This window comes from Myiozetetes cayanensis, unplaced genomic scaffold, assembly GCF_022539395.1.
Source record: "Myiozetetes cayanensis isolate MyiCay16 unplaced genomic scaffold, myiCay2020 scf6-25, whole genome shotgun sequence".
NCBI classification, from domain to species: Eukaryota; Metazoa; Chordata; class Aves; order Passeriformes; family Tyrannidae; genus Myiozetetes; species Myiozetetes cayanensis.
This window is the reverse complement of record NW_026087853.1, coordinates 51,313,585-51,334,686: the sequence shown is the minus strand read 5'-3', so window position 1 is coordinate 51,334,686 and position 21,102 is coordinate 51,313,585. Positions and strand designations below refer to the sequence as shown.

Genomic DNA, 21,102 nt, shown 5'->3' with positions numbered 1-21,102 from the left:
TTGAGTGATTAGATAAAGAAAGTCTCATTGAATTGTTAACTGAAAAAAACTTTTAATCCCTGACTCAAATGTAGTTGTGTATATGTAGGTACATTATTGTCTGTTATGGTTTTCAGTTCCAGTGTGGAAGGAAGTGGTACATGGGTACATGTTTCGGGGTGCAGTTTTAGCTTGCTTAGTCCACAGCCCTGTCTGTATAGCTCTGCCACATCAGGAGTGAAGACATAATTGTCCCATAACATCTGCATTGACTGAGCTCTTTTGCAGATACAGAGCTTCCTTCCCCTGTCAGTCCTGTAGTCTTCCAAAGCTGAGTTCATTTGGAGGGATTTGTAGCAGATGGCTAATTGGTGGATGCACAGGATTCTTGCTTTAAATTTAAAACCAAACAAAACCCACAAGGATAAGAAAAATAAAACCAAGCCTTGGTTCAAGATACTGTGTTCAGCATCCCACCCTGATGAGTGGAATGTTGATCAGTGGATACTCTTACAACAGTGATGTACTTAGGGTCCTCTAGGGAAAAATAATGCAATTTGTTTGTTGAGCACATGCCTGTCTACCAGTCCTGGCAGATGTTCTGCCTCTTGGCTGCCTTTCTGACAAGGCCTGAAGCTGGTGTGGGACGGAGGATGCCAAATACAGCACTGTGGCTTCAGACAAGGCAGCAGGAACAGAATGTTTCCTTGATGTCTGACAGTCTCAAGAGGACAAGACTGAGTGTATGTAGCTCTCTTGGTAGTAGATCAAGTGTTTCTCATCTTACAGTGTCTTCTGAAATTTTTAAGTTAAACTGGTTTTGGGTTTGGATTTTTTGGTGTGGTTATACTGATAGAAGGGCCAAATAGTGGGATAATCCAAAGTGTTGAGCTAATGCTGTAAAATGTGGGAATTTTGAGGATATGTGTTCTATTTCTTTGGATCTGTACAATTGGACAGCTATATACTGATATGAAAATGATCTGTATACATGGGATTATACAGACTGATTGCTCCATACTATGTTTCTAAGTTTAAGCAAAGCTTCAAAATGTTTGTCTTGCTACCGATTGTTCCCTGTATTCAAATCTTACCTCTTCTTACATATATTCACCTTTTATATGGTGTTATACTTCCTAACAGTAAGGAAATTTCCCAAAATGACAGTAGAATTCAGATTAAATTTGAGGGTGTTAAGCTAACTAATGTGTCCTCACCTCTAATGGAGACAAATCCATCACAAGTTTCCTCTTAATAAATGCCATTCTTCTGTGTTCAAAATGAAACTGTGAAAATTTGCTTATGCCTTGATGGTGAATGTTTACCTAAATTCTAGATCATTGTTATATTTTGGCATTAAAGTATGAAATGCCAATAAGTGAAAATACTGCTTTAGTAAACTGTAACAGAATACATACAGGAAGTAAACAAAGTACGCACCTCATACTTTTTCAGGTAATCTGGACGTATTCAATAACACTTTGAAAATTTCTAGCCCTTGGTGCCAAGTTTTGTTGCCATCATAGCTGTGGTGTGGGTGGAAGAGCCCAACCAGAAATGAGCAGATCTAACTGTAAGCTACTTTGCATGTTGTCAATTGACTATAAATTGCAGCAGTCATTGACTCAGCGGAACAAGCGACACAATTCAGGTAAGAGACTTGCATGTTGCTGTATCTAACCAAGATCTTCACTGAGTATCAGTGATTTTGTAAGTCACTGCTACCAGCCATTCACTAGCAATGCTTCCATAGCTCTTTAATGAACTGAACCCTGTTTAAAATGATCTCTTATTTAATAAGGTGTAAGAAAAATGGAACATTAATTTGTTCTTTTTTTTTTTTTTTTTTAATATCGTTCGGATATTTTCAGGTATTCATCACTCTTAAAATAGCACGTCTTGTTTCCTTGGATTTTACTTCCATCTGAAGATTGGTGAGTCTCTGGTCTAAGAGGAAAATGTTCCTAACACTTGCATTTTGCACTTTGTGCAAGTAGTAAGGCAGCAGATTTTATGTAATGCTGTTGTGCAGCAGAATTATCAGTACTAAGCATCAAATACTGCAGGTATCTCTTCTTGAGGAGTTGTGTTGGTTTTGATTTCTTACTCTGTAGTGATGTTTTGCTGTAAATTTTTGTTGCTGTGTAGCAGACTTTTTCTTCAGGTATGTTTTTAGGTTGTCAGCAGTAGAAAGTTTTTAGACAATAACCTGCGTAAGTAGAAAAAGGAAAGATGACTGGATGCTGTTTTGATTTTTATGATGAGTGTATATTCACCTCTTATTTTTTTGCATATGTATTAATGTGAAATGGGTGTGTATTCCTGTTTAAGTAAGCACCTGTTTAAGATGCATGTGACTTTAACTCATGTCTAACAGCCTGCTGTAAATGAATTCTTAACTCATAGGATTTCTGTTGTGAAACCTGTGTGCACTAGAATAAGAGACAACACTGAGTTCAGAGGCATTTTCATAGAATATGTTGTGAGGACAGGTCCATACTGAGTAAAAATTCTCTGTATAAACATGGCAGGTATGAAGTCATTAGAAAACATCACAATATCCCCATATCCTTGTGAAGGATTCGGGGGATCCCATTTATGTTATGGAGCTGTGATGGGAGCATTTGAAGCTTTGCAAGATTTTTGTGAGTATGGAATCTAGATGTGTCTAGTAACCTAGCTGAACATTCAGGTATGGTTTCCTTTTTAGAGGATGTAATATGACCTAAGTGCTTTAGACAGCAGTGTATTGATGTGCAAGTGGATGGTGGTGAGTAAGACCATTTTTGGATAAATTCTGTGTAGGCAAGTATTGCCTTAAAGCTGTGAGGATGGCTCACAGCAATTCTTCAAAAATTAACTAGTTATTTCAAGTGTATTTTAAGTAGCTATTAGGTGACAGTCATTACATTATTACATTATTACATCACTTATGCTGATATTTAGCTGTTTGAATAATGATATTGGGGAGGCATTATAATGTAGCTTCCTATAAACCACTGCAAGATTATCTTTGTAATAAATATGAAAAGATGATTTAAATAGTTACACCTACTGTAGTGCTGCTCTGAAGAGAGGATATGGGGTTTTAGTAGGCCAGTCTGAGTTACAGCAGTGCCCCAAGAACTGTGTGCAGTCTTTCTTAGTATTACTAGGACATACATTTTCTCTTTTAAATGATTATTTCACAGTCCTCTATCAATAGGATTGTATTTAATATTTCATATCTGTGTTTAATCTGCAGGTGAGTGCAGGAGGAGCATGAGGACCCAAGGAGATGTTAGACTTAGCAGAAATTCTTCTTTCTAAATTCTCTAAACTTCTTTTAAACCTTTTATGTGTTGAGTGGATACAATACCTGACAGACATGAAATTAAGATTGAGATCCATTCTCTGCACAAGTTTTTAAACTCTTTAAGATAGTGGGGTAAATGAGACATTAAATGAATAGAGAGAAAAAATGATTTGACTTTGAAGGCTTTTTTGTATGAATATGGAGTCTTTTACTGGAATTGTAGATTTTTCAGGAGAAGGGGGTGGAAGGAATGTCTCAGATGTTGACCTGCTTTGTTTATATTCTGTAGAGATGTAAGTTTTGGTGGATTTGGAGCAATCTAGGCCAATGTGGAGTATGTAGATGCTCTTAATTTCAAAATCAGAGGTGAAAGGAGACTGCATGCTCTTTCCTGTTGTGAATTATTTTAATCAGCGTTGTTGACTTACACTTTCTGTATTTTCAAATGGCAAATTGTTCGCTCTATCTTGTGATCTTATAACACCTTTCTGAAATGTCACAAATGCATTCAAAATCTCTTCTGGAAAATGCCAGTGAGGCCAAGTGTTGGTAGGCCTGCGTGAGGTGTTTTTGTTACTGTTCAGTAAGAGTTGTTTAAACTGTTATGTAACTAACTGTGTGTCTCCAGGTTAAATGCAGAACCTGATGGATGGCAAGAGCTGCTGTAACCTCATCTGTACTGAGACACAGCGCATACAACTGGCCCGGCCTTTCTGTGCCGACCCACTGGTCACGTTGCACGTGTACCCAGAAACACCAAACCAGGTCACTTGCTCTGAAGATTTGTCATTCCTTCCTTTTGTGTCTGAGCATCTCATCACGGAGAACTTCTACAGTGAGCCCTGTACCTTTCCCTACCAAATGCCCCATTCCAGTTTCCACAGAAGTGAGTACTCCTATGGGCCAGCTTTCATCAGGAAGAGGAATGAGAGGGAAAGGCAGCGGGTTAAGTGTGTCAATGAAGGCTATGCTAAGCTGAGGCATCACCTGCCCAAGGAATACTTGGAGAAACGGCTCAGCAAGGTAGAGACACTCCGTGCTGCAATAAAATACATTAGGTACCTGCAGTCCGTTCTGTGCAGTGATTCTGTGGTGGCAGGAAAAAATGTCACAGAGCCAAACCAGGCACCTAAAGCAATCAACAAACAGAACCAGCTTTTGCAGGCGATCTAAAGTCTTCCCGACCAAGCAAAAGGTGCCGTGTCTGGGAACGTGGTAGCCACTCCATTAATGACGTGTGTGTTCCTGGCACATCTTGGGAGCAGCTCGTAGCACACGTCAGTATCAGCCCACACAAGAGCTGTAGTTTTGCAGATAGTAACTACACTTAGATACGAAGAAGACCACTGGGAAAATCTCGGCTGAATGACCTAAGTTAATTCATGAAAATCAGGAAGTGTTTCTAAATTTATCACCAAGCTAAAAATGTAACACCTCTATGTGTTGAAGTAACTATGTATCATCACAATCTGCTTGCTTTAAAATAAAATCTTCCTATTGATGGGACTGAGATTCTTCTAATTTTTTGTAATGTTACTGGTTTAATCTCACATACACTTTATTAAAAGATCCATGATTGCCAGTGTTTCTCTTAAAAGACCCTTTTAAAGGTTCCAAGGAGTGTTGTTAGATGCCAGCAGAAAGGATAACTTAGTTTAAAAGGGAGAAATAGAGTAGGGTAGCAGCTTTCTGAAACAGTTACTGAACACAGGAAGAGCATTAAGTTTTGTATGTGCTGTTTCATTGTTTTCTTATTAATGAATATTTTAATTACATTGAAAACTACTGACTTAGCCTAATTTTAGTTGAAAATTGGATTCTTATTTGGCTGTCACTACCCTGAAAAATTACTAGAACTGCTCACCCATTACACTGTATAAAGAAGGTTGTGAAGGTCTTGGCTGTGGGGAAAAAACAACCCTGCAACAGAAATTTTTCAGGACTTTGACTGATAATGGTTGAGGTCTGGGTTGGTCTTCCACAGCCTCCCAGCCTGTTCCTCTATACTGTTGATGGTTTCAGTTAAGTGTTGTAGAACAGATTTGTGTGAAGATGATGAAGAGAGTTTGGCTCACAACTGGTAAAAGTGTTCTTAACATTTGCTCTGTGTAAGGGGATTGTATTATTGATGTTGAGCAATTCTGCTGACAGCACGAGAGCATGTAGCATGTGCAGTGGATGCACAAAAAATGGTTATAGACTTCTTAAGTAATGTATCCTTGTCTCTAATGGCAGTCATCCCCCCTGTTATGTTGTTTTTATAGCAGTGAATTGGAAGATGCCTGCGAAAGGCAATTAAGCATTCCAAACACACATCCTCCAAAAAACCCCACAAACACAAAACCAAGGAAACAAAAAATCAAACCCTGATTGTTAACTCTGTTTTAAGGAGGAAACGAAGATTAGGGATCACAACAGAGATTAACAGGTGGATTTCTGCATTATATTCTGTCATGTTTTTGAGGGGCATGTTATAGGAAAGGAGTAGAATTCATTAATACTTTCCCTTAGTGTGAAAGGAGAAAGTTGTAAAGCGACTTGACCTTGATTTGTCTCAGCTTCAGCCTTTCTATTCATATTTCAAACCAATTTATTTGTCATGCCCTGTGGTGGTGGGCTTTTTTCCCCCCTCAAATCTGAACTGTAGCTTTGATGCTGTTTTTACCCTGCAAGAGTAGGCCTAGAGGACACTGAGCTCTCTTATAATCCCTTCTCTGCTCCTACAGCCTTTTAGTGCAGTATCTAAATCCATGGGGAGTTGAACAGTGAGTGAATGTGTGGCAGACAAAAAGTCCTCTCGGTAGTCCTGTTCCACTGGTTTTTAACTGCTAAAGTCAGGATGTCCAATCCTGGAAGTAACAACTGTGGCAACCTCCATAGCAACCTGGAAACACTGGCACCAAAAGGCTTCCTGTGCCCAACAGGCAAAAGGGCAGGATTTCTGCACTCGGCTGAAATCCAAATCGACCAGATACACTGTTTCCAATAGCTGGTAAGTTTGAAACTCCGATGTGTCAAACTATTTGGAGTTATCCAGAAAGAAAATCTCAGAATATATAGCGTGGTTGCCTTTATTTTGTACAGAAATAGGGGTCCCTGCCCTCAGCAGTAACAGTGCTGAATGGCTTTAGAATGTGCTTTCACGTAGAAGTGATAGTTGCATTTTCTTTGCAAAGTATTACTGATTCTGTCTTGTTTTGATTTTATAATAGGGGATCTGTATAGTTATGAAACAAGTGGATGTATTGTGTTGATTTGCTGACTTAAAGATGCATTCTGCAGCAGTTAACCCACTCTTCTTACTGGGTTTGCTGTGCTGGTTTTCTGAACTTATGTATGTCTGAGAGTCTCCACAAAAAAGGACTTCCAGATGATATTTCTTAGATAAGAGACAAAATATCATATAAACAGGAGTGCTTAAACTGCATTTTGTAAAATAAAGCACTTAAGTTTTATGCTGTTGGATTTTCATGCAAATTTTACCCTAAACATGCTAAACCTTTCTAAGCAATGTTAAAAAAAAAAAAAAAAAAGAAAAAGGAATATGAATGGAAGCTTGTCTACTACATCTTTTAAAATTACCAGAGATAGCATCACATCATTGATCTTACTGTGACAGCCTCTGAATAGTTATCACTTGTCACATCTGAGCATCTCATTCTTTCTCATTGCAAGCCATAATCCTACTGCTATAAAACATGACAGGACAGCTGAAAGATCAAAATATTTCCTTTTAATACATCCCTATAAATAAATAACAGGCAACTGTAATATAATATCACGTTCAAAAACTGTCATGTTTACTCAGCTTGTCAACTTCAGGTGTAATTTCTGTCTCAGCTTGTAAAACAGTGAAGGTTTGGCTGGCACTGTGTGCAAGAAAGCTTTAAAGGAGAGTGTAGGTATAAGAAAAGAGAGCTGGACATTACAGAGGGAAACAGTGTTGGAGGGAGGTGAAAGTTATTCTTTTTCTGGAGATTTTCATAGCATTTGGAGATTTCATGTCATTTCCCTTGGTGTTTCTGTCCCTTTTCCAGGTCGGGATTTGGGTGAGTGAAGATCACTGAAGGCAGTGGTATGGGTACATCAGGCCAAATGCAAGTCTGAATATTCTGAATTCAGTGTTTTTAAACAAGAATAAACAAGTAATAAAAATAACTGAGTTTTTGAGGTACACTGGAAAACATTTTCTTGTGTTAGAAACGCCAGTACTTTGTCTCTTTTCTACCAACAGATCACGACTGAGTCCTGCAGGTATCTGCTTTTGCAAGAATGGCTCATTTGGAAGGGTTCCTGCCTACAGGTCACAGGTATTGCAGTGTGAGGCCAGCTCTGGACAAGTTCTCATGTTCCAGCATTGTAACAACTGTTAACCCCACCTACAGGAGCTCTTTTGTTGTGTATCCTGCCTGGATCGCAGAGCCCCTCACCCCCCAGAGGTAAAATCAAGTTCCTTTTTAAGTCTGTGTTTTGGTTTTTCCCCCCATGATATCTACTAGGATAAATCAGGCTGGTGTGTCAGATTAATAAATTAGCAGTTTGAACATCATTTGAGCTTTCCCACCCCTGCACTGGCAGTTTTTCACATGGTCTTAACTAAAGTAATTTGCTACCTTGGAGATTATGAAAAGCAAAGCCTGAGTAAGCCTCCTATCAAAGAAACATTCCTATAATATTATTTGGATAAATAAAAGCATCTTGCATTAGCAGCTGTCTTCTGTGAAATGTTTCTAATGCTTTGTGACAGGGGATTATTTTTCCAGTTCTGATCTTGAACCTGTCATCAACCAGCAGCTTGGTTGTTTACTTCTCTGCTTTGCTGTTCCCTGAATGCTTCAGAGTAAACCATCAGCTACAGCATTCTCAAGCACACCTACGCTGTGCTCTGTGCTGGAGAAGGGTTGCATTGTCTCACCACATAAACAGCAAAGGGATAGTGCAGGTATTCCTGGCCCAGGATTCCAGCAGACTACTGTCTCACTTCCTGTAAACCTACACCCAAAGAAATCTGGGTAAAAGCAGGCACTGATGTGTTTTTCCCAAGATGAAGGAATTGTCCCCGCAGAACCAAGTGTTCTATTTCTTCCCACATTCTTTGGCCTGTGGGAGTGCTACAAAATGAGGTGGAGTGTTCCAGTTCTTAAATCTTAAAAGATTTGTTTTCATGACCTACAGAAGCTGCTTCTCTCACTGCTGATCCATTTTCTTTTCTTCGAGGTGCCAATGGATTAGCCACTGCCTCCATTCCCCCAACCTGGCTTGGGAGAGACTGGGGAGATCCGTGTGCATAGGCAGCAACGTGCCTGTGCTGGTGAGAAGGGAACAAGATGGATTTTATTACCATGGTACAGTAAAAGAGGAGATAGAGGTGAGCAATGGTACAGTAACATGGGTGTGGGTAATAGGGAGCAGCCCTCACACACCACCTGAGTTCAGTGTAGCAGTTTTGGTTTCAGCTGGTGCATGAATTAAAGAACAGATCACATGGGCAGCTGGAACTGATGGTTTTATTGATTCATAAAGCTCCCAACATGCCTGATTCCAGGCTGTTCCTTACCTCCTGCAGCCTGACAAGCCATGTGAGCCTCTTGTGTGCAGCACAGCCTGAGGCCCAAATAAACTAACGATGCTCTTCTCGGCCTCCTTTGCTGAGCCCATCCCTAGCACTGAGCAGATGTGTTTCAGGGATCCTCATCTTGTGCAGGAAAGGGGTGCCCCCCAGACTCCCTTTCCTGGTGAAAGCAGTGCTGTTGTGCACCTTGCAAGAGGAGCCCTCTGCCTCTGCTGGTGCTGGGCACTGAGCCAGGCTCAGACAGCCTGAGTGCTGTTGCAAGCAGTGTAGGGGCTGCTGTTGTGTGTACACACATAACCATCAATAGCACAGGAAAAGGGTTAGTGTTTTATGTACACACATCCACCTTGAGCCAGCTACACACCAATGGCTTGAAAGCTTTAATTCATTAGTTTGTTAGCACTTCAAACGTAACACAAAAAAGAGCCTATTCTTTCTCAAGAACAGGGAAGTGCTTTGCTTCATTGTTGATGGAAAGCCTCTTGACAGGCCTTAGTGTAAAAGAAAATAAAAATTCCCAACAAACCCCCCAAGAAGCAGAGTTAGTGTGGTATGTAATGAGGAAGGACTTAGGCATGACTTAAGAACAGGTCTGATTGGCCTCAGTGTCCCTTGTTACTTGGCACGCATGGTGGTGTTTGTGAAATCCAGTTCCAGTGTCTGTAGCTTTTTCTCTTGGGAAAGGAAATACAGATGCTAGTGGCAGTGACTAGCATATGCTTTGCTTATCCTGCTTTCTAGTGAGCCTCTTGAAGATTTTTCTGGCCATCTCAACGCTGGGCTAACACCACACACTATTTAACTACTGTTCAGGCTGGGTTTGGCCTAGTCACGTAGGCACAGGATGGCCTCCTGCTGAGGGTTGCATGACCTGACACATTATAGACTGTTTTCCAGTGGAGCTGGTATTTTGTTCTTGGTAACAGAGCGAAAGGGGCATGTTCCTGGTAGAGTTTGCCAAACCACTTGCGAATTGTGGAAAGCATCCAGTGTGTGTGCAAAAAACAGCAAAGGATGACATTCTGGAGTATGTGAATGGGATGAAGCACTCCTTACTCCCTGGAGACAAAGTGCTGGCACCATGGGAGCCAGATATGGCCAGGTATGGCCCAGGAACCATCCTCACGGGCATTGAGACAAGGGACCCCTTACGAGGTAAGAAAGGTGTTGTCCTCTCCCTTCTCATCTTGCTCTGGAACACATCTGAAACTGCCAGGATAAACCCTTGTCACGATAAACTCTTGTCACTGCTACTGCCAGAGGAATAACAGTGCACAGAGTACAGTTTAGTGTTGCTTAAAGCTTACAGGAGCTGATGGGGCTTACTGATGGATATCTGTGTATAAAACCTCATCGGTCTGACCCTAAGGAAGTTGTGACCCATACAAATGTCATCTGGGTCTGTGGGTGTTGCTGGGACAGGGCTGTGTCTGCCATGTGCAGGACTGTGGCCTTTTCGCAAGGGATACAAATGAGGCAACTTTCAGGAAGCATTAATCTGATCTTAATGCTCACATTTGTAACAAATGGTACATCTGGGGGTGATTTTATCACCCAAACGTAGGAGATTTCAACAGCTCATTCATTTTTCCCACATTTGACAGTCAAGCTCCACTGACTTACCAAAATACTTTTCTCTGAGCATTGCTGCTAACTTTGGCAGTAACAACAAAGATTACTCAGTCAACATTTTCTTGTTCATCTGATGACAAACTGGGAGGAAAGATGCTGCCAGGCTTGTTGTTTTAGTGATGGTGCCCTACCTGCCCACTCCACTCCCCACAACATTATGGTCAGATGCTATAGAGGGGTGATAGTTGATCCTGCTGCTTGACAGGAGTAGAAAGAGTAGAGGGCTGCAAAGCCTCATCTGTGTATGTGCACAGCCCAGGCAGGCCAGCTGCTTATGGCTGCTTACTTTTTCTCTTAACAGCCTCAGAAGATGAAGAAATTATAGTCCAGTTCTGGAATGATAAGAAAGTGAAACTCCCACGTAATGTGGCTCTGTGGATCCCTTCTGGCCTGTGGGAGAGGATTGTAGAGATGATCCACATGCCCTTCACCAGCAGGGTGAAGCCCAGAGAAAGCCCAGATGCTAATTCTTGTGTTTTTCCCTGCAGTCCTAAACTAGCCCTGATTCCTGTTTGTGCTGGACACAGCCTTGCCAAGCACTGCTTGCTCTGCTCACCCTGCTGGCCACGTTTCCACTGCCACTGTGGTGGTGGCATGTGCTGTTTGTCAGTGTGTGTAAGGTGCACCTGCTGCTGTCACCCCCGTGCTGGTGCCTGGTGGCCTCTTCCACCCAGGTCTCTGGTCTTTCAGAACAAATCTGAAGAGGCAGAGTCCAGCAGTGAGCCCTCTCCATACCTTCTAGAACTGGAAGGCACAAACCAAGAAGCAGCTGCATCTGTGGCTACATCTTCAGCCTCCTCTGATTCAGGGTGGGACCTGAAGGCATTCCCCACTAGGAGTACTGTGGTGGACAGTGCTGTTAACGCAGGCTGTGGCTGTCTTGAAAAGCCCAAGCTAAAGGATTCTGCAAGACCTCAGTGGAAATACTGGAAAAGAAGCCACCACAAGTCACAATCCAGTAATCCAGGTACCTTTTAACACCCCCACAGGGAAGGAGCAGTAGGAGGCAACAAAACCAAATGTGCTCTGGGCAGGGCACTCACTTTGCTTGTAGGTTATTGGTATTAGTACTGTAAATTTGCATGTCAGTCTCTGATAAAATACTTCTCCCTCCCCAGTGTTTCTGCTGCCTCATCTGGCATTTAGCACCTCATCTCATGGAAGAATACCACAACAATTAATTTCGTTAACCTGCATAGCTAGTCCATGCTGAATAACCTGGAAAAATTCCTGTCAGGCTTAAGTTGCATTTTCTCTCTTCTGAAACAAATGATTCTCCATTTCAGTTCTGGTTTTACTCTTCCATACAATTTTACTCCTTCCCAGGACTTGGCAGTTGCAGCAGCACATGTACAAAGGGCAAGCTGGAATCCAAAGCCGTCTCCACTGGGGACACATCCCGTGTGGCCCCAGCTAATCAGAGTGCAATGTTTGAAACCATTGAGCTGTCTCCCAGAGGGCAACTCACAATGAAAGAAATCTTAAGAGACCAAGATTTCAAGCCATCATTGGGGGTAAGGTAATCTCTATTAATAGTGTAGTTATGTAAGCATGAGGTTTGTTTGAATGGAAAAGATATTCTCATTAATGGTCTGGGAGCTGGGAAGAAAGCTACATGGTTTTTAACTTACCTGCTTTGCTAAGGCCATCCACCTGTTTTCTGATAGGTAGGAAACTTCACTAACAGGAAACAAAAATTCCCAAACCCTAAGGAAGGGTATTTTTACCAATCTATTGGTAAAATAGAACTGATTATGCCAGTAACCGTGTGAGCATTCAATAATGCCCAGTTCAGTTCAGAAACCTGCCAAATGCCCACTGACAGCAACTCAGTGAAGTCCTGTGGAAGTAGGGACCTACATGAGTGGCCCTAGAAATGGACAGATGTGACTGTCAGCAGCAATAAAACACAAGGAAAGACTCTAATCTGTAAAGGTGCTGAGCTCTGCCAGTCAAATTCTGATTGTCACAATCTCTGTCTCTGAAAGATAAAAGTGGATTATTTAGTACGCAGTTTTTGCTGAGTTTCTTCTCTTACTCCCTTGCAAGAAGCAAGCAGTTTAAACAGCAGATCCCTACTCTAAAGCTGGGGATACAGAGTAAGCAAACTGTGTCACAGCTAGGAACAAGGACGACACCCTGGTTTTTAGGCCTGGTTTCTGTTGGCCATGATCCCCTCCTGCTTTAGAAAAACTTGGAAAAAAAATTCAGAACATGAATGCTAAAAAAAGCAAGCACAGAAAACAGGAAGAAAAAATCTTACAGGAAGAATTGGAAGATGAAAGAGAACGTCAGCACAAGAGCATCTGGGTTACAATTAATAAATTATATATTAGAAATAAAATATTAGCTCCTCTGTACCTTCATGCTCTTGCTACTGTGAGCTGACTGCAAAAAAAACTTTGAACATTCTAACTGTGCACATTTAGGAGAAGATGAATCTGTTAATGACATGTCTTACTGAACAGAGAATATACTGGAAGACGTCTTGTATTCTCATACTTATATGCATTCATTTTAAGCAGATGCTTACCAACTTATTAACTGTATGGCTCCTACTTTCTATTCTACTTTATTATTTAAATAATCATAATTACACACCTTTTTAATTCATTTACAAGCTAGTGTGGAGCTTCAGGCAGACATGCTGTATGTTAGCAAGTGTCACAGCTGTGCGGTGAAGTGACATGATTTGCCTTGTGGCAAAACTAATGAGAAACCAGAATTGTTAAATTCTATCCCCAAACGGGCAGCATGAACCACAGCAGTGGGCACAATGTGGTAATACAGAGTATCATGACATACTTTTATTCCTGTAAAATAGCCCTTGGTGATTTTAAACCCAGAAGATACATTGCTACTCTTTGAGATAGCTGAGGCAGCTTTATCATGTGATACACGCTGCATCAGAAGTGACTTGCAATAAACAAGTGGAGCTAGACTGTAGGCTTCCCAGAGGTGCTCTCTGGGGGGCTGATGTCCTCTCTCTGCAGTCAACAAAAATCCTCCTAAGGTAGCAAAGTTTTTAATCAAAGCCTAACAGCTTCTGAAAATCCTTTGGTCTTCCTGCACAATTCTCTTTTTCAGCAGTAAAGTTTGTACTAGCACAGAAAATATACCATTGTTAAAGCTACGTGAGGCAGAGGTACAGCCAGGAAAGCAGCAGTTAACAAAGAAAGACACTGATGCTTTTTTTAGCCTAGATTTCCAAGGGATTTGTTTTCTGTCCTCCAGGAAGAAGGTTTTGCAGCATCAGAAAAACGAAGAAACAAAAGAGCGTCAGATGATAAATGTAAAGCGACTTGCGTGGGAGATGACAAACTTGATGTTACAGACCATGTCAGAGCTCGCTTGCAACAAAGAGACAAACACGATCAACAAGAATTCAGTACATGTACAACTGATGAAGTTCAGGGACTGAAATTTCAGGTAAGCTGCTTATACTCTATCAGCATTGTACTTATTAAGCAAATCAAGTTCTGATTTAGGTACTGTCTCAGTAGAATATCTTTATGGATGACTATGTAGTTTTAATACCAAGAAACTCTTATTTCCACGCACATCAAACTTCAGCATTCTCACTCTGTACTCCAAGGTGTGATATTAAATTCCTAACTATTTAAACTTGACTTTTCAATTCTGGAGAGATCAGATGAACTACTATGAGCACTAAAAGCCTGAATAGATGCACAGCAAGAGTCCAATAAACCTCCAATTTGTCTACAGTTCTCTGGAGTGAGTCAAAGGAATTCAGGAAAGCAATTTCTGTTAGTAGAAAGCCAGAAGGAATGCAGAAACAATACAAGTTGACAGCTGAAAGTATATTTTTCAGGATTAAAGCAGAAGACAAAGTAGCCAGAGGGTAAAAGACCTGCTACTGTAGAAACAAATAACAAAATGCTTAGAGACCCGGCATTCAAGTCACTGGTTTATGTTCTGATGAAAATTACTGAAACCTTAATACATCAGCTACAAAAAGATGACAGATCTATATAGGTCACATCACTATTTCTAAACGTGGAACCTGATCCTTTAGGAAAGTAAAGCATCCAGGGAGTTTAGTTAGCAGGAATGCTCATGTCTAAAGCATGTGAACTTGGCTGTAAGCTGCAGTTTGCAGGTGCTCAGCAGTACTTTTCCCCTGCAGGAAATAGGATAATTCAGGGTACCCCACCACCCTCAGAAAAGGCAGCTAACTGGAGTTGAGCCTGGTCTGCAAAGAAACAGGACTTGAGGGGTCAATACTTTATGTGCCTTTACTCTGAACATCTGACACATATTCAAGCACCTTTCTGAGCTGGGGTCCTAGGTAGTGAATTCCTTTTACATTTTATTTCTTTACTAGAACAGTAAAAGTACAGAAAAGAGAATGGATTGTGAGCCAGCTGCTCTAAAATCAGTGCCATCCTACAGAAGCTAATGTACATCCATATTCATACCACATGGATCATGCTTTCTGTACTCCACAATGCTACGTGAAGGTTCTGTCTGAGGATAATATAAAAGAACCAGTCATCACAAAGGCTTGATTATGTATTTTATTCCACTGATTGTATCTTTAATTGTTTAAAGCAGAAGAATCTAGAATTACACAGTCACATAATTGGATTTAAAAGGCACACAATGTACAAATATTTATAAAATCAGTGTACAAAGTGGGTTGCATATAATTGCATTAAGTAGAAAACAAATATACAGACCATAAAAATGGAGTCCCAAAGAGGAAGCTGCTATTAAAGTGCTAAGAAGAAAAGGTTATTTATAGTTCATTACACACGGTAAAAAGAGCCTCGTATTTTATTCCTGTGATGTCAAGAAACAACAAACATCACAGAACAAAAGTTACATCAACACTTTGTCCTGCATTGACATCTACTACGAGGGTTTGTTGCACCATGTCGTCTGAGATCGCTGTGACAGAGTAGATGCCAGGAGAAACTTCGATATACAAGTCTTTGGAAGCTTGTCTGGTCTTTAGGAGGTAAAAAAAAAAAAAAAGTTTTATTAGTGGTTAGTCATCCTAGATTTCCCACAAAAATAAAAATCTTGAATTTGGTTAAAAAAAATTACATTTCAGCTGCTATATAAACTTACTAAGATTTTTCAAAATCAGCATGGACAAAACTGCGAAATGTTCCTGTCAGTACAAAAATTAACAAGTGCCATACTTGAAGTATTTAATATAATGTCTTGATCTGTGGAAGTAATCAATGTGCCATAATCTATGTCTCACAAAACGGAAAGTTACCAACCTAGACAGTTTTGAACATAAACCTGGAAAACAGTCCATATGACAAGGGTGCTCCCACTAATTTGTACTGTGGGACAAATTTTGTGTTTCTCGTCTGTTGTGGCTTAGCAGTTCCTGAAATTGATTTGGTGAGGTGTTAGGCTCTTAAAAATAAAACCAGATTTCTTCTCCTGGAGGAACAGGAGTCTTCAGAGAGCCTGTGTGAGGGCCAAGAGTAAGTGGCTAAGCAACTGCTGTGTGCCTTGCTGCACACTTTTCCTCAAGGATCACAAGTGAGGTGAGACTGGAGAAGTGCTGCCTTACTGCTGCTGATGTAATTCACAAAAGCCTAGAGCTTTATCAGTGTTTCATGTTCTGTACCAGTCTAACTGGTACAGACTCTTCACTGGTTATGTGCCAGAATGCCACAATCTGGCTTCTAATGAACTGTGCAACTCTCTATGTGCCCATTTTACTGCCTATATGTACATAAGGATTGGGAATGCACTACTCGTTAATCTTCTGTGTCATCAAAGTCTCCACATTTGTCACAGTTTTTAACCAGCTTGATGCAAAACGATGATAAAGAAATGCTATCAAATACCTCCATTTAAAAACAAAGTATTCTATAAACTTACACGTTGCTGGCAAGCTTGAGCTCGACTGGGTGCTCTGGAAGCTTCAGTCCTCTGGAAAGAAAAAGATAGTTTTCTAATGATACAACACCTCCAGCCCAAGTGAGGTGATGTGTCACGAGCAGGAAATTTTCCCGTCCATGAAAGGACTGATATGACACTGCTTGGTGCCACCAGAAGTTACTATCTCCACCCCCCAACAGAAGGCTTAGGTCAGTCCATATGTTCCTAAGTCCATACTGTCAACCTACGTACATTGTCAGAGACGGATGGATAACAATTATCCCATTGCAAGGGAAGGAATAACCTTAAATCAAAACTGAAAGTACCTACTTACCTCTTCTTCCACGTCTCTTTCCTCTGCTTGCCTGCCGTGGTATTTGCAGATGTGTTTAATTTCATGCTCTTTGCACCTCGGGGCTCCCACGAAGCTATAGTACTTCTGCACAACAACAGAAACAGAGTATTATATGGGGAGGCATCAGAGGCCATACTCACAGCTACTGCAGATTTACAGTTGGAAGTGGAACCGCACAGCGACTGACTTCCTGTATTAATTGGCTGGTTTGTTCTCTTGTGAGGATGAGAACAATGCCTGGATGTCCACAGGACACCTGCCTTATGGTACAAGACTGTCAGCCCTGATTTTAGAAGCCTGTCTCCTGACCCAGGACGTAGGGAGGGACTCTGGCACCTCAGAACTGAACTCATGAAAATGTCAGAAGGAATACTCTGGAAATACCTTCCTGATCAGGCTCTTTAAGAAAAGCTCTGGTGGAGGAAGGCACAATTTATGGGTCCTTAACAGGACATATATGCAAGCTGGGTGCTTTGCAACCTAGCCAGTGAAGATTGGTTCTGCAGGGCACATGCAGGAGCAGCACTCTAAAAGCAGAACATGTTAAAACTGAGTCAGTAAAGAACCTAAAGTGTCTTCAAGGCTGGCACCAGTAGCACAGCAGTTTTGAGAACTGTATTTAAGTCCATAGCAGCCCTCTTCTGGTTCAGCTGCAAAGGTGCTGGAACCTTCCCCACTGCAAATTAAATATTAGAGTACAGCTCTGCTGCCATCTGTTGTCACCAAAGAACTCCTCCCAGGGTTAACTTTTTGATCACAGGGACCAAAAAGTTCCAAAATATCTACTTTATTTCACTTATGTTTTCCTTGACCCGCACTGTCAGGACTAAACATAACAAAAATAAGGCCAGTTGTAATTATTATTTCCAGATCTACTGCTATGCTTTATTCCTCGAGCTTATGCACAAATCAACAGATCTGGTTGCTTGTGCTGTGCTTTCTGTAGAGCCACGTCCCAAAACGCATCAAATGCTCTGGCCTATTGCATAATCCTTTGCAGCATATCTCTGTATCACAGGAGGTGAGCTGGATTCTTTTACATGATGGCACAGAGCAAAGAAATTAAATCAAACTTCTGGTGAGTAATGAGGGGTAAACTTGGGTCCCCAAACAACTCATCTTAAATCCCAATTTTAATTGTTTGTATTTAAGTGCCCAAATGGTTATGTTCAGGTGGGGATTTTTATTTGTGCTTTTTAAACTTTATCCGTGAACTTATAGGTCTGACAATTCCCCACTTTTATGACTGTTCTTCTCTACAGAAATGACTGAAGCAGTACTGTGTTGGCTGATACATAAGTGTGGAAATCATTCACTGCTTTTCCAACTCTGTTGCTGTTAACAGGCCATAAGATAGACCCATAGAATAATATAGATTGGAAAACACCCTTAAGATCATACAGTCCAACCCTAAACTTAGCACTGCCAAGTCTACTGCTGAGGATGGATCTCTATACACTTGTATTTTTGTTTCATCTTGTGTAAAACTCTATTCTGCCTGAGTTGTTTTCAGGATTAACTGGTTACTGTGTGTGTAGTGCTTTCAAATGATAGAGGAGTTGCTTAAGATCTAATCATTTGGTGTGATGAACTACTGTTTTCTCTAATGTAATTGCAGACTTAGCCTGTGTTGTTGACTCTGCAGACAGCGATCTCCCTGCTGCGTTATACCAGCTCCCGAGGGGCACAGCCGGTGTGAACTGCGCTGGAGTTCACAGAGACTTCAGCGCAGCAGTTGGGCTGCAGGGCTTTGTTCACAAGGATGAGCTGGCAGAGGTTGGGCTTCTGGTCCATCCACCCCATGGAGCAATGACACCTGGCAGCCAAAGCCAGCGTGAAAGCAGCGGAGCTGTGCATCTGTAAGCCATACCCCTCCATTTCTACTTATCACAAAGATATGGTGCTGCTCAGAACTGAGCCCAGATCCTCATCCAGTGGCAACATCCCAGATCGAGTTTGACCCGGTTTCATCTGGGAATGGAGTTAGTTTTCTTCCTAGTAGCTGGTACAGTGCTGTATTTTGGATTTGTTACAAGTATAATGTTGATAACAAACTGATGTTTTGGTTGTCAAATGGTGCTTACCCTAAGTCAAGGACTTTTCAGTGTCTCATGCTCTGCCAGCAGGAAGGTGCACAAAAAGATGGGAGGGAGCATAGCCAGGACAGCTGACCCAAACTTGCCAAAAGGATATTCCATGCCATGGACTGTCATGCTCAGTATAAACTGGGAGAGTTGGCTGGGGGGGCTGACCGCTGTCTGGGGACTGGCTGGGCATTGGTGGTGAGCAACTGTATTGTGCATCCCTTGTTCTTGGGTTTTGTCTCTTTTTCATTACAATTATTATTGCTATTATAATTACTGTTATTATATTTTACTTTGTTTCAATTATTAAACTGTTCTTCTCTCAACCCACGAGTTTTATTTTCTCCTGATTCTCCTCCCATCCCACCAGGGTAGGGGGCCAGGGAAGGGAATGAGCTGTTTGGTACTTAGTTGCTGGTGGGTTAAATCACAATACCGGGGAGGTTAACTCTAAATTCAGAGGAAAAGCATGACGTAAAACAATCTCTTTGCTCGAGATTCAAACTTCCCTTTACTTCCACCACCTGGAACACACTCAGCCAGCATGAGTGGTTCACGTTGGCTTGATGGAAACAAAGTTACTATGTCATAAAGCCACTCCACAGCAGAGATACTTTGGAGCACTGAAAACACTCCATACATTGTGACACAAAAACCTGCGCATGGGCTGACACAATGTAATTCTGATGTCACCTGACATTTCTGCCTCTCGGACAGTATTGCCTTTCCATCAAGAAGTGGAGAAACCCTCTGCTAAAATCTGTACCAGGCTACCGGTGCTGTCTGTGGGAAATGCTGACAGTGGTGTTTATCAGCTCAGGTGCGATAACACCGCTGAAACCCGCCGTGTACCCTGCTACCGCATGATGGTGAATGCCGCAAATGTCTTCATCTGGGCCCGCATCAGAGGCTCACTGGCTGAACTCCCTCCATGCAATGAGCAAAACCGAGGTCTAATTTTCTCAGTAAAAGTGGTGCCTGCCGGGCGCATCATGAACATTCCCCTTTGCACGGGTCTGGGGGCGAAACCTCACCTCGCATTCCCTTGAGGCTTTACCCATCAGCTTCACGATCGAATCGAAGGCTGCACTGAGACGCTCGGATTCTTCCTCCTGCAATTAAAGACACTGTCTGTAACCCAGCGCTGTGCTCGTTGCTTAGAGGCACGAAGGGGTCAAACAGCAAGCGCTCCGTGCTGCCCCTGGGGTGGCACGGCCCCGGGGGGCCCAGCGCTGTCCCGCGGCCTCCAAAAGAAGCTAAAACGCGGGGCGGGGGTGTGTTAGGCAGTGACCAAGCGCGTGTTGGGAGGCTGGTTAGGGCTCGCCGGTGCGCGGCCCCTCAGCCGTGAGTGCGGAGCGGGCCGCGGTGTCACTGACCGGTCCCGGGGCCGGGCCCGGGGTCCCCGCGCGCCGGCGCGCGCGCTCCAGCACATCGCGCGCCAGACCGGCCGTGCGCCCCGCGCGCGCCACCTCCATCGCGCCGCCAACGCCGCCTGCGCACGCGCACGCTCGCCCCGCCCCGCCCTGCCCGCCCCACCCTGCGGGACCACGCCCCCTCCCCGCCGATAGGGGGCGCTGCGGCCCCGCCCCGCCCCGGCTGCGAGCGCCTGGAAGGATCCAAGATCCTGAGGGACACGGCCCCGGCCAGCCTCGGTGCGGGGAGCTCCGGCTCGGCCTCCACCCCGCGGTCCCTGCGGAGCGGAGCGGGGCTGCCCGCCTGATGCGGGTTTTCGTTTTAGACCTGCGAGGCGCAGGGTGGCGATGGCGGAGGCGGCGATGTCCGGCTGGGCGAGGGGGGTGCGGGCGAGAGGGCGCAGCACCTGCATCCGCTCCCCGAGGGAAAACCCGCTCACCTGGGTCGGTGACAGAAACCGCGCGGCGTTTCGGCCCCCTGCGAGCAGGGGCTGCCGAACCAGCCGGTCCGCTCCTCTCCCCGGCACCTGGGTCTGTCCCGGCAGGGTTCTCCGGCGAGGCCGCGGTCACCGCTTGGAGTCGCCAGATGGGCTTGGGAAGCGGCTCCGTGTGAGTCAGAGCCACCCCGAGGCCTCGCTAACCCCGTGTGCCCTGAGGTGATGATGGGAAAGGCAAAATAAGCCCAGAAACTTTCTTTAAGTGCCGTATGACCAAGGTTAACATGGAGGCCCCGATTCTGCAAGTCTTCCATTCTCATCAAGAGCTTTGCTAGCTGTAATCTCTTTGGCAAACTGGAAGAATAATCCCCTCGTAGTTCACCTTTTATTATCATCTTCCAGTTGCTTAACCAAGAGCAGCAGCCAGGTCGCTGTAATAAACAAGCCCTTTGCAGGTTGCTTGTTCAT

General features: G+C 43.1%; 2 protein-coding genes across 5 annotated transcripts; one reads left to right on the top strand and one right to left on the bottom strand.

Moving 5' to 3' along the window:
- Positions 1-31: 31 nt before the first annotated feature.
- On the top strand, positions 32-19,096 carry CUNH11orf16 (chromosome unknown C11orf16 homolog). 4 transcript variants are annotated; one of them, XM_050337195.1, is made up of 9 exons: positions 32-1,630; positions 1,851-4,160; positions 7,521-7,713; positions 8,492-8,642; positions 9,773-10,001; positions 10,780-11,445; positions 11,805-11,992; positions 13,713-13,907; positions 14,824-15,016. In XM_050337195.1, the coding sequence occupies exons 2-9, from the start codon at positions 3,908-3,910 to the stop codon at positions 14,896-14,898; spliced, it is 1,950 nt and encodes a 649-aa protein (XP_050193152.1). In that variant the 5' UTR covers positions 32-1,630; positions 1,851-3,907; the 3' UTR covers positions 14,899-15,016. The 4 variants fall into 4 exon arrangements, with proteins under 4 accessions (XP_050193152.1, XP_050193149.1, XP_050193150.1 ...); XM_050337192.1 differs by lacking the exons at positions 32-1,630; positions 1,851-4,160; positions 14,824-15,016 and adding an exon at positions 18,320-19,096 and having other exon boundaries at positions 4,446-7,713; XM_050337193.1 differs by lacking the exons at positions 32-1,630; positions 1,851-4,160; positions 14,824-15,016 and adding an exon at positions 18,320-19,096 and having other exon boundaries at positions 4,446-7,713; positions 11,805-11,997.
- AKIP1 (A-kinase interacting protein 1) lies at positions 15,307-20,270 on the bottom strand. Its single transcript, XM_050337198.1, has 5 exons — positions 20,162-20,270; positions 19,820-19,897; positions 16,681-16,785; positions 16,347-16,397; positions 15,307-15,450 (listed from the first exon to the last, which is right to left on the bottom strand). The coding sequence occupies exons 1-5, from the start codon at positions 20,258-20,260 to the stop codon at positions 15,307-15,309; spliced, it is 477 nt and encodes a 158-aa protein (XP_050193155.1). The 5' UTR covers positions 20,261-20,270.
- Positions 20,271-21,102: the final 832 nt, after the last annotated feature.

Coding starts and splice junctions, on each gene's coding strand:
- CUNH11orf16 (XM_050337195.1), top strand. CDS start 3,908: ATGCAGAACCTGATGGATGGCAAGAGCTGCTGTAACCTCATCTGTACT. Junction 8,643..9,772: donor CAGTAAAAGAGGAGATAGAG/GTGAGCAATGGT, acceptor TCTTGGTAACAG/AGCGAAAGGGGCATGTTCCT. Junction 11,446..11,804: donor GTCACAATCCAGTAATCCAG/GTACCTTTTAAC, acceptor ACTCCTTCCCAG/GACTTGGCAGTTGCAGCAGC.
- AKIP1 (XM_050337198.1), bottom strand. CDS start 20,260: ATGGAGGTGGCGCGCGCGGGGCGCACGGCCGGTCTGGCGCGCGATGTG. Junction 16,786..19,819: donor AAGCCTCAAGGGAATGCGAG/GTGAGGTTTCGC, acceptor GTTGTTGTGCAG/AAGTACTATAGCTTCGTGGG. Junction 16,398..16,680: donor AAAGAGACGTGGAAGAAGAG/GTAAGTAGGTAC, acceptor TTTTCTTTCCAG/AGGACTGAAGCTTCCAGAGC.